Source organism: Podarcis tiliguerta, assembly GCF_965153285.1.
Source record: "Podarcis tiliguerta genome assembly, chromosome: 10".
In the NCBI taxonomy this organism is placed as follows: domain Eukaryota; kingdom Metazoa; phylum Chordata; class Lepidosauria; order Squamata; family Lacertidae; genus Podarcis; species Podarcis tiliguerta.
In genome coordinates this window covers 40,529,000-40,541,467 of record NC_139543.1, presented here as the reverse complement: position 1 = coordinate 40,541,467, position 12,468 = coordinate 40,529,000, and the positions used below count along the sequence as shown (strand labels likewise).

The window sequence follows — 12,468 nt, the reverse complement described above, 5'->3', positions numbered from 1 at the left end:
CAGCCCAGGAGGAAGGAGAGGAACCACTGTATAACAGTGCCCCCAGCTCCCCGCCCCTCTTGCACTGTAATTGCTTACTATATTGCTAGGAACTGTCTATATTTTAATGGAAATTTGGAGGAATGCATATGTAATTTTCATTACTGTCCCTTTTGAGATAGAGAAAGGGAGGAGTGCATTGTAAATTGTAAGCAATTATCTTTTTCTCTCACACAGACACCTTACTCAATTCCACTTATGAAAACATTCATATGGACACTCTCACTCTCACTCTCATTGCTGGCATATCACACCTGGCTTCTGGGAGAGAAACTATAGCTGCTTGAAGGACTGTGTTACTGAAAGTGTCACTGAGCTCATGGTATTTTCCCTTTGGAGAATTGCTCAAATACAGGGCATTTTTAGCTGCTGCTTCCTGGCACAGTGTACTTCAAGAATGCTAAAATATAAATAGGGAGCATGAAGTGGTTGTAGGCTATGATCCAAGCAAAGGACTAGATATTTTTACAGAGGTGTCATCTTTCAGTTTTTAGGAATGAAGCATATAGCTGTTATTTAAGTGAACATCAGAAGAGAACAGAAACTTGAGAACAGAAAAGGGAAATGGGTAAAAACAAGTGAGCTGTTCAGTAAAATGTGGCAATGTGGAGTGCTCTAGGGTTCAAGCCAGCCATGTTCTTTTTCAAGAGACTCCATGTTTTCCAGCTTTCCATGTTTTCTCCCCTTCTCAATAGTAGGTCAGCATTCTGTACCCACTGAACAGCCCAACTCATTGGGCTATTTTAGGGAAATTATTTTTCCTAAAGGGTTGTGGGGGGGTTGTGGGGGGGGTTGTACTTCAGCAAGCATTTTCCTCCCTCTAAGCCTGCTGATACTATTCTCTTGTGTGTCAATCAGGGGTGGGAGACTGGACCTGGCTGATGGGTTGTATCTTTCATTCCTCCACCCCCAGTTCCATGGGCTAACTTTTTAACAGTTGGGTGAGGCTGCCCACCTATCAATTGCCTGTTGTCATTATTATGTCAGGTGACAACTTGAAAGGGGCTTGCCTTTGAAGTCCATGTACAAGCATTTTGTATTGATATCGCTTCAAAGGGACTTCAAATTAAAGGCAGGCACACCTTTACCTGCCTCACACCTGACATCACAAATTATTAATAATAATTTATTAATCACCCTTTACACAACAGTCTGTTGTGTGTGTGTGTGTGTACATCCAGGGGTCCTTTACCTTACACGCACGCACGCGCACACACACACACACACTTAAAAATAATCAGTTAAAAACACAAAAACAGCAGGCACATTTAAAACAATAAAATATAATTCTGTCGGCAGAGTGCAGAATGGATGAGAGTCAACTAAGATGAGACAACAGGCCAGAGAGAATAAGACTGCCATAATCAAGGCAAGATATGGGGATGAACAAGAGTTTTCTTGCCCCTCCTTATCTCTCCATGCTTATGTCCTGCCACACTCTTTCCTGTCACTTGTCCAGCTCTTCTACCCTCAGTTGTCCAAAGGTCTCCTGCCATCTGAAATAATTCCAGCCATTTTCCCTTCCTGCCCCTCATGCCTAGAACTGCCTCCCCAAATGGTTCTGTGTGACTACCTTCCTTAAAGCCCGTAAGTCCCTCCTCAAAATTCAGCATTTCCAGGATCATATCCCTATATACTATGCCTTAATGTAACGAAACCAAATATTTATATTCTTCCATTGCCCCAACTTTGTTCTTTTTCTCTATTTTAGAGTGTGATCTATTGATGTAGGAACCTGTCATACCTTATACCTGTAAAGCACCATATACATAAATGGTATATACATTATATATATGTCCCACACTTGAGACACTGTGTTACTAGCTCTTGTAGCTGCAGTTCATACACTTTTAGCTTCAGTGCAGGAAAGTCTGTTTATTTCATGCTGTTATTTTCTCTAATTATGTGCAGGAACCCAGCGGTAACCACACTCCTCCTCAGTTGTCTCCCTCACTCAGCCAAAGCACTTACACTACTGGTGGCTCCCTGGACGTTCCACACATTATCATGCAGGGGGATGCAAGGAGGAGAAGAAATGACAGCTATTTTGATGATATTCCTCGGTCAAAACTGGAGAGACAGATGGCACAGGTAATGTTGGAAAACCTTTCCTGTTAAAATTTAATATAATTAGGGTTGTATGTTCACTTCTTTAAAATTTGAGAAGGTGTACCTTTAAGAATAAGAGTATATCTTTTTGTGAATGTTAGTATGTTTTGGAACCGTATGCTATTCCTCAACTAAATTGGTTTGCATTTATTTTCTAACTCTTTTATCTGGCTCTATAAACATACATTTTAAAATCTATGCTCTAGAGAGACTTTATATTCTGTAAACTAGTTTATTTGTATGCTAACAGGCCTGGGAGATATGAATAGCATTGAGATGTGAAATCAAAATATTATGTTTGTGTTTGAAGAAGCTAAGGTTTTAATGACTGGTATTTTTTTGTCTCCTAAGAGTGAATGATACCAGCAAGATGCCTTATTGCTAGGATTTGGTTGTAGAAACAATGTTGAACACATTGCTTTTTTAAATGAAAGGCAGCTAAAGTCAAATTCCTTAGCAGCAACAATTCTTATAGATCTTCCAGGGTGTATTCTCACAATTATTTCCCTGCATTTAGTGTTAAGTGGAATCATATTGCCAGTGTGGTGTAGTGGTTAAGAGCGGTAGTCTCGTAATCTGGGTAACCGGGTTCCCGTCTCCACTCCTCCACATGCAGCTGCTGGGTGACCTTGGGCCAGTCACACTTCTCTGAAGTCTCTCAGCCCCACTCACCTCACAGAGTGTTTGTTGTGGGGGAGGAAGGGAAAGGAGAATGTTAGCCGCTTTGAGACTCCTTAAAGGGAGTGAAAGGCGGGATATCAAATCCAAACTCTTCTTCTTCTTCTTCTTCTTACGTTTTTTTTGAAAAAATCTGGAACTTACCAAAAAGCAGCAGATCCAGTCTGGAAATATTTCCCTGCAACTGAAAGCTATTGGGTGCATTCATTTATTGCAGAATCTAACCTATCCTTAGGATTTTTTAAATTAAGGTGTCTTGATGGAAACCTGACTGGGAATCTTGTTCAGCAAATGGTTTAAGTAAGGCATTAAGAATTTAATAGTTCAACACAAATTTAGCAAGCTTCAAAGTCAGGCCTATGTAACTGATGCCTTAGCATCCATCATAAACCAAGGGCAAAAGCCACCTTGTAGTTGAGTGGCTGCTAATGTACTTATGATACCTAGTTTTAGTAGTTAGTATTGCCCTTCAGTAATTTTATTCCATGCTTATTAAGGAATTTCTGAAAGTTGCTTGTTTATTATCTCTGAAAATCACTCTCATCAATAATGGCCCATTTCTTATTTTTGGCCCCACAAGGGATAATTCTATGTAAGCTGCAAATGAAGCCACTTTGTCTCCCCATCTAATTATGGATATTTTTTCTTATTCAGATTTTGACAGAAATACATTTCATAGCTTTTTGACAGAAATTGGATGCTGTGTGCTCACATTTGGTTTTGATTTTTGCTGACATTATAGCAATTCAAGGGATTTGCTGAAACTGTTATTTTTACAATTAGATTTCAATCATTCTTAAAACGGCTTTTGAGTACAGTGCTACCTCGGGTTACAAACACCTTGGGTTACAAACACTTCAAGTTACAAACTCCACTAACCTGGAAGTAGTACCTTGGGTTAAGAACTTTGCACCAGGTTGAGAAAGGAAATCGCACGGTGACGGCATGGCGGCAGCAGGAGGCCCCATTAGCTAAAGTAGTACCTTAGATTAAGAACAGTTTCAGGTTAAGAACGGACCCCTGGAACAAATTGAGTTTGTAACCCAAGGTACCACTGTATTGTATATTTAGATATTTTATGTTGGGGCTATTGAAATATTTCCTGTCTTTACTTAATGAACACCATAATAATGCTGCGGACATTACACTAAACCAGAAGTGACTAACCTATGGCCTTTGGTGTATATCTCCCATCACCGTGACCATGGAGCATGCTGGTTGGGGCTGATGGAAACTGGAGTCCAATAGAATCTGAAGGCCACAATTAAGTCCCACCACCACAACCACATTCAGCACCCTTTAAAAATGGAATGCCACTTACCCTCAATACATTCTACCACAAATGAATAATCCACTGTCTACCTTAAATATAGCATATGCTTGACCAAAAAGATATGCCATATTTCATTCTAAAAGTCAGCATCGTTGAACTTCAATCAGTGAAAGTGCTGTGGGTGATATGTGCTGTTCTTTGATGGTGCACAGGACTTAAGGCCAGATCATAAACCATGTTGTAATGCTTCACTGTACGCATCAGAGACCAAACTCTGAACTGCACCCAAAACAGATGGAAGGCCAGTTGAGTTCACAAAGCATGTTAGTGACATGAAAGTTTCACTCCACTGAGCAGGCATTCTGCCCTGATAGAGGCATCCAAGTGCCTGGCATAGCCATAAGTACAGATTGATTATATCAGCAGTTCAACCTGGACAAGGGGGGATGTTTAATGCCCATATTGCAATCTTTTAAAAATCTAACAGCAACATAAAAAGGAAAAGTGTGGTTCCCTCTTGAAAAATCCAAGGGCAGCTGATAAGTTCTATTTGCTCAGTTGAACATTTAAATACAAATGTTAATATGTGGTTTTAAACAGCTGAATTAGGTTTTCTGCTAACCTATTATTGGAAGGAATTTGGGAGTCCTCCTTGGTATGCAAGATAGCTTTGATAAAGAAAAGCAGAGTAACAAAACACCACTTAGTATAAAAGAACATTTCTGCAGGTCGCAAAGATTGAATGTCGCAATAGGCAATGCCAGATTTATTGTCACTGAGTAGCTTGATATATGCACATCGTGTCACTGAGTATCTCATCCTTCTCTGTTGCCGCTTCTAGTCCCTTATACCCTCTTCAAGTCTTTCTCTCATTTCTGCATATTTGAAAATATAAAACTCCCCAAAGATATATAAATTTCCTTTCTAGAAGTTGTCTCAATTTCATTCTTGAATTATCTCTCTCATACATGATATGATAAACATGCAAGGATGAAACTGAGGTTATAATTCCATAATATACTCAGCCTACTTCCTTCAAAGCAGTTCCACTGATTTTGTCCATAAAATGCATGTCACAGCCCATTAACATTTCTTTAGAAGTCTGGTGGGCTTCCATTTACATTTGTATTTAATATGTGATCTCTTTATAATTATGCAAATTCACTCTGTCCTGACCCTTCCTGTAGGCATGCCTATTGACCCAGGCTGTGTGCACACTCCTGTTTAATCTGCATCCAGTGTATTCCCATTGCTGGCTTGGGAAGTAGTGTACACATCTGAGCCACAATCCATATCTATCCTGACGTTTCTTAGGAAATAGTGTATTTTGATATGTCCCCCCTGCCCCCAAAAAAGTAGCTTTGATCCCTCTTGAGAAAAAGAATGACCTAGCTGTGATATAAGTCAGTAACGTGTACACAGCCCCAAATTCTGGTAACATTTTCAGAAGATCTGGACAAATTTGATGTGTCTAACTCTGCTTGGAGTATTTTTTGAACTGATTTCCTACTCTATACAATTTGGACACTTATTTTCAACCTCTGATTGTTGAAATTGTTTATACTCTTTTCCAAGGGAGGGTACTTGACCATAGACGTTTGACATATCAGCCACCTGTTCTAGATTCATTCCGAAGATGAAAGGCTGTTAAGGTTGAGAAGGTTAAAGTGACATTATTAGCAAAAAAGGAAGTGGTTAGTCAGCAGAAGTTTTCATTTCACTGTGCATGTTTGGCACATTAGAACTGAAATCGCTAGGATAAATCCTGCTTTGAGAGATGAGCACCAAGACTGACTTTTTTAAAAGATTAGACAGGGCTGAAAAACCCCCACAGTAACTGACAGCAGGAACCTGAAGCAATTGCCCCTGAAAAAAGCACAACTTTTGTTCAGCTAGATGGAAATTAATTTGAAAGCAGTTTGCAATAGTTTTAGGGCTGTCTGCATGTACCAGCTCATCTCAACCTTAGGGCAAACTTGTTCAAATAGAGAATTCCATCTTGGTGAATGAAGTGTGAGGAAGAAACTAGATTCAGGCAAATGTAGCCATCTTTCTGTTCTTTTTTCATCACATACAATGATGTGTTGTGAGTCTTGAAATGACTGGAGCAGCCACAGGCCTTTCATATCATGGATGTGAACATTTGGGCCCAAGAAAGATGTAGTCTAGTATCCTTAAAAGGCACTTTTTATAACCAAAGTGCATCTTACAGGAGTGAGTTTTACTCAGAGTGGACCCACTGAAATGAATGGGCCTAACATGGTTATGTTCATTAATTTCATTGGGTCTAAATTTGGTTGAATACTACACTATGTCTTTGCCTCTTGAAGGTGTCAGGGTGTAGGCATGGGTGTTATTCACTATACTAAAATGCACAAGAATAATGATGTGGTCCCCCCCCCCATTGCTTTAGCAGTCTAGAAAGGAAGGCTTCTTTATAATTTACAGGATCTTTTATTTTAATGGCTATCTTAGTTGTCAGTTTGAACCGCAGAAGATCACATCCTTCCAAAAACACCAAACTGAAGCAGCAGCTGATAGTGGAGAAAATTTCCTTAAAGTTTATTTGTTTGGGCTTTCCTCTCTATCTCATGGGGATGGAACACAACTGACACAATCTGACAATAACCTCATTATTGTTTGGCATGGAATGCTACTCTTTTTAAATACTTGCTGATACTTGCTGGGATAGTTCCATAGCATCTATTTACCATTTCCTCACATAAATGGATTCTTCAGACTCCTGTAAAACATTGAGATTCACCAGGATAGGTTTAATGATCCGTCATACTATAGTGTTCAAAGACCTCTAGAAGCCTCAGCACCCAGCTCCAGTTCATCAGATTCTCACAGAACTGTTACACTCAGGTTGCAAGTGAAAAGGAGCTGGAAAGCAAAACAGATTCCCAGATGGCAAGAGTTAGTATTAGTATTACAGTGGTACCTGTTGTTACGTACTTAATCCATTCTGGAGGTCCATTTGTATCAGGAAACTGCTCGTAACATGAGGCGTGCTTTCGTTAATGGCGCCTCCGCTGCTGCTGCGCCACTGGAGCGCGACTTCCGCTCACATCCCTGGGCAAAAGTCTCAACAAGGGGCATCTACTTCCAGGTTAGCGGAACGTGTAACCCGCAACATTTGTAAGGGAGACGGTACGTAACATGAGGTACCACTGTATTAGTGATATTTGGTCTACTCTTCTCTGTGATAGCTCTTCAGCATAATAAACCATTTACTTCAATTCTTTATATGTGTTTTCAGGATGAATTACACCCAATTATCACTTCATCTTTTAAGAACTGCAGCAGGTTAACTGTAGGTGTCTGCTGCTTCCCAGATGAAGAAGTGCTACTTCTATTATGCCTTCATGGGAGCTTGCAAAGAGAAACTGGCCATCTCCCCTGTGGGGAAATGCAGGAGTTGTCACTATATATAAAGTTTGTGCCTCACGCTGCAGAGGAGTTGTGAGGGCCATAACAGAATGGTGATGAATTTGTCAATATATTAAACATACCAATTTTTCCTTTAGTATCAAAGTAACAGTTGTAGAGTGCCTAACCTGGATCAGGACCTGGGAACATGGGGCGGAAGTTAACTCTCCCACACCACAGCCTCAATGAAAATAGCACATACAGCTATTTGTCTGGGAGGCAAAAGCTCCATTGGCTCCAAAGTTTTCCTCCCAGGCAAATTGCTGCAGGGGAGCAGGCACATTTTCACTGGGATAACAGCAAAAGGGCTAAACAGTACTCCCTGCCTGTCACAGCTCCAATCCTGCTTTCCTGCCATATTTTGACAGGAAAAACAAGCCAAATACAAATGTATTCATGGAACTGCTATGCAAGGCCACCTCAACACATGTTCATTTAAACTGCCCCAGGTTGCAGAAAGGACAAGCGACCTTTATATTAAAACCATTTTCATTCATACAGTTTGGATTTTCTGCCATGCCATTTCTCTGTTTCCTGTCCATTGAAACATTAACAGACATGGAGCTAGTTAATGAGTAAAATAAGCCTTAGGCATTAATGTAGTCAGAATAAATTATCTTCATAACTCTGCTAGGTCTTTAGGAATGCTTCAAATATATTCATTTGTTTTTTAAAAGAGATAACTACTGACTTCTGTAGGTAACCTTTTGAAAGGCAACCTTTTGGCAGGAGGATACTCTGAGGCATGCAAAGTCCATTTTCTTTGTGCCAACACAGCTGCCTGGGCTCCTCTCTGTGCAAATGTTGCATAAGCACATCTGGACTGATAGAAGAAGAGAGCATGGCCTTTTAGGTAGAAAATAGTAGTGGCAAGAAAGCACAGTTCTGTTCCTTTATGTGTGTTCCTTAGTACCTTGGCTCAAATGATTTCCATTTTGTTTTGCCCATAAATGACAGCTAAGCAGAGGCCTAGGCATAGTAGGCAAAGTAAGCTGCTGTGTATAAGGGCTGTTCTCCATTACCATGGATGAACAAGACAATGATTCCCATCCTGTATTCAGTAAGCATGGGACCTCTGGAATGTGCTAACATGCTACCTTCACCCAATTCCAATCTACAATTTACAAGCACTTTTGCTTAGTTCTTCAGCACTCCTTCTGGTCAAGGCTGAAGCTATACTGCACAGCTTTGACACCCAACTCATCCCACAACCATTCCTTTCTCCCTTCACAAAGTCTCATAGCTATCTAGTTAATCAGCTTTAGTACCTCACAAGAGTGTTCCTCTACCCAGACCAAAGGAACTCAACATTAGCTATGCTGGACTTCTTTACATTCTGGCCAGTGTGCTAGCAGGACCACCCTCCAGTAGACTGATATCAGTAGACTGTCCTCCAGTGGAATGGGGTCAGATTGCATTGGTAACAGTTTGCCTCTAGCACACCATCTAATTCTCCAAAGTATGTACATACTCCAAAGTATGTCTGCAGTAGTCTATTTTTAACCTTTGTCCAATTTGCAGCTCAGGTAATTCTTGACATTTTTGCTAATACTTTGTGCAAAACCTACTGAGGAAGCAACCACCACATGGTCTGACATCCTTCAAATGGGTTAACACATACATGATTTCAGTTTCAGTAGCCAAAGTACTATATTCAATTACTATTGATCTGATTTAGACAGGAAGCGCAATGCAACTGGTTGTGACAGTGTGCTGCCACAGTGGATACCATACCCCCTCATAATCACTTATTTGCTATAGTGTGGGTTTCTAGGATTGAATTGTAGGAACACTTTCTGGTCAGTTTAGAGAGAGGCAGCCTCTACTACCAGTCCTTTGAATTTCAGCAGTGACACAGCTTGTCAGTCAGTGTGAGGCATCCATATTTCACTAAGGGAAACATGAGCACAATCGTGATTTTCTTGCAGGAAGCTGTTTCTGTTTGAATGCAGGCTTTATTTAGACACTGATATTAAATTCCTGCTGCTTGTCTTAACTGCTGGCTATGCTCTGCATACTGTGGTTAAGCTATTGATGTATTAATTGCTAGCTACTCCAGAGATTGTAGTTGCATTTCTCAGCTGTTTAAAGCCTTTCATTGTTGCATTCTCAGGAGACTCCGGGTAGCTACTCTATTTGGTGCTTATTTTAGTTGCTTGGCTACTATGAGCTATTATATTGGATTTGCTTGTGGTGTCCAAATAAGGAAATGTATACGATGTTCTGCTGTCAGATGATATGAATCTGATTTTCTTTTCCTTTTTCTGTATTGTTGTAATGTGCATCTTGCTTTCTCTCCAAACACAACATGTATTTAGCATCCTGCATTCCATATGACGGTTGGAATGAGATAGTGCGTTGTTACTCCATTTTACAGCTATGAATTTGTTCTTTTCTAATTGCATTTTAAAGATATTGGTCCAATCTACTGAGCTCTGCTATCTCTCTTTCTGGCTTACCGCATGGACATGTTTGGAGACTGTGCATCATGCAGCCTTGGTTGACTGTAGCTAGTATCTTTCAAATAATTAAGGCCTTTCAAATACCTTTACAATGTTACCCACAAATACCACTGACGTTAGTTGTTATTGCTCTGCAGCAGCACATTTGATTATGCTCAGTATTTGTTTGTTTTAGCCTTTTCTCCCCAAAGTAAATCTCCATTGAAAAACCCTTTTCAGCTGTAGAATGCAAATCAAAGGCTAAGATATGATTGAACACTTTCCCCCTTTCTGCTATTAAGTTCTATTTCATAATCATATAATTGTTTTATTATCCTGAATAGGTCCAAAATTCAATCTGAAATCCTTGAGCTGTGTTTTCTTTCTATAAGCCCAAAATATGTTTTGTCAGCAAATATGTTAGAGGGCTTTAACAGCTGCTGTCAATTTGAAACGCTCTCTTCTTTTAAACAAAATCTTGCAATTGTGTTCATGCCCCCACCTGCAATACTTTTTCTTCCTGGGCTTGGGGGTGTTGGTGGTGCTTTACTATTTACAAGATGAGATGTAGTTTTCTGTTTATATTAGCAGTCTTCTGTCTGTGAAATTTGGACCAGCCAGAATGCAGGATATCCTTACACAGCAGTCCATCAGGTTCATAATGTAAGATACTTCAATAAATTGTCACTGTATTGATGTTCATTGTGTTGCCTTGGTGTTGTTAATACTTTATACAGGTGCCATGCTTTTCAGACTTCAAAAAGCAATGTGTAGCATCCAGTTATTTCCAGGATTGTACGTATGTGTTTTTACATTTTGTTTTCATAGTGTGCAATAAACTTGTTGGCTTTTGTGTAGCAGGATACAATTTTTTCAGCGCCAAAGGTCAGTTTTTTAAAAAAAAGAAGTGACCTCATCTATAGTTTAACTTCTGCTCTGGGTGCTTTGTCTTTGTTAGCCTTCAAAGACAAGGATGGGAGTAAATTGCATACATTCTGCAATTTTACTCGGTTTTGTGCCTTCTGTTTTCAGTGACCAGGAAGGATCCTTCTAGTTTCTTGGGGCTGCTTCTCCCTTTTTTAAAGATGTACTAGCTCATCATTTCAATGTGTTCTTCATGAATGGTATCTTGTAGCATGTCTAAACAATCTGCACTTCTTTTAGATACAGGAAGTCCCTTGAAGCAATGCGCTCATATCATAAACTGTATCTTGAATATCAGCCTTATGACTGTCTTAATGTGCTACTTCAGTGCATGTTATACATGCTATTCCTTCCTAGCGCATGTGCAGAGCAGACAATTTCTCCATCATTTATATTGTGTCACAATTAAAAAAACTATAGTCAGAGTTCACCTTTGCTGCAAAAGGGAGAAAAATGCCTAGAAGCAGGGGACCAGAAATGCTGTAAGAACTGCAGCAGTATCTGCACCTTCCACCCACCTATGTGCTGTCAGTTCTGACAGTTCTATTATTACTAATAGTATAATACTTGTTATATAATATTTAATAGTATGTACAACTAAGAGCATTTTGGTATTTTGTTACTTAGCTGTGAGGCATGAGGAATGCCATCTGAACTGATTCCTATGCCTGCATCTTCCCAGCTATTAGAGGGAGGCAGAAGAAGGTCACAGGTCCTTTAAGGAACCCAGCAGAAATACTTAAATATGTTGATAACAACAGATTAATTTGAATTATGAGTTTTTTCACAAACCAATAAAACAAATAAAGGAACAACTTGAAGCTTAAATGACCCATTGTGAAACAAATGACAGCTGCACATATACATACATGTAAGAGCATGTGTGCAATCAGTGGTTCTTTTTAAAATTAATGATACATTAAAATGCATTTTCAACAATGGCAGAATGCTGCAATAACAGGAGCTTCACCTATTTAATTTCTATGTGCCACTATTAATATTTACAGTGAGAATGATCCACCAAACGTAAGCACTTCTGCAGCTCACTAATTTTAATTATAGTTAAAGTTTGTACAGTCGTACCTTGGTTTTCGAACAGAATGCATTTCGGGAGTCCATTCGACTCCCAGAACCATTCAAAAACCAAAGTGTGGCTTACTGACTGGCTGCAGGAGCATCCTGCAGCCAATGAGAAGCCGCAGATGTTGCGCCGAACGTTCAGCTTCTGAAAATTGTTCCAAAACTCACCTTTTCCCAACACTCACTTCCAGGTTTCAATTGTTCGGGAGCCAAGGAATTCGGCTTCCAAGGTACTTAAATACCCCCAATTAAATAACTGGGACATAAGAGTTCTCCCATTTAGCTGGATCATAACATAGATTTGGAAAACAATACTTATGTGGTAGACATATATTTGACTGCAATTAGCTTTCTGTACTTACTTATACTTACGTCTCAGTTTTATTTTGTTTAGATTCCATACTTGCAGCCTCTGCCACCAAAATCATAATTTTACCTGTTTAAAGTCACTATGGTTTTTGTAAGACCTTGATCCAGATTGCTGAACATTTT

At 39.7% G+C, this 12,468-nt stretch overlaps 1 protein-coding gene across 23 annotated transcripts in view; it reads left to right on the top strand.

Moving 5' to 3' along the window:
• ANKS1B (ankyrin repeat and sterile alpha motif domain containing 1B) overlaps positions 1-12,468 on the top strand; it is a 318,652-nt gene that overhangs the window by 287,401 nt on the left and 18,783 nt on the right. For 14 of the 23 annotated variants that reach the window (XM_083400485.1, XM_083400505.1, XM_083400503.1 and 11 more), the window contains 2 exons: positions 1,951-2,130; positions 10,561-10,635. In XM_083400485.1, coding sequence (XP_083256611.1) covers positions 1,951-2,130; positions 10,561-10,635 — 255 coding nt within the window. The remainder of the gene's footprint in view (positions 1-1,950; positions 2,131-10,560; positions 10,636-12,468) is intronic. The other 9 variants (XM_083400502.1, XM_083400487.1, XM_083400488.1 and 6 more) reach the window with 2 other exon arrangements.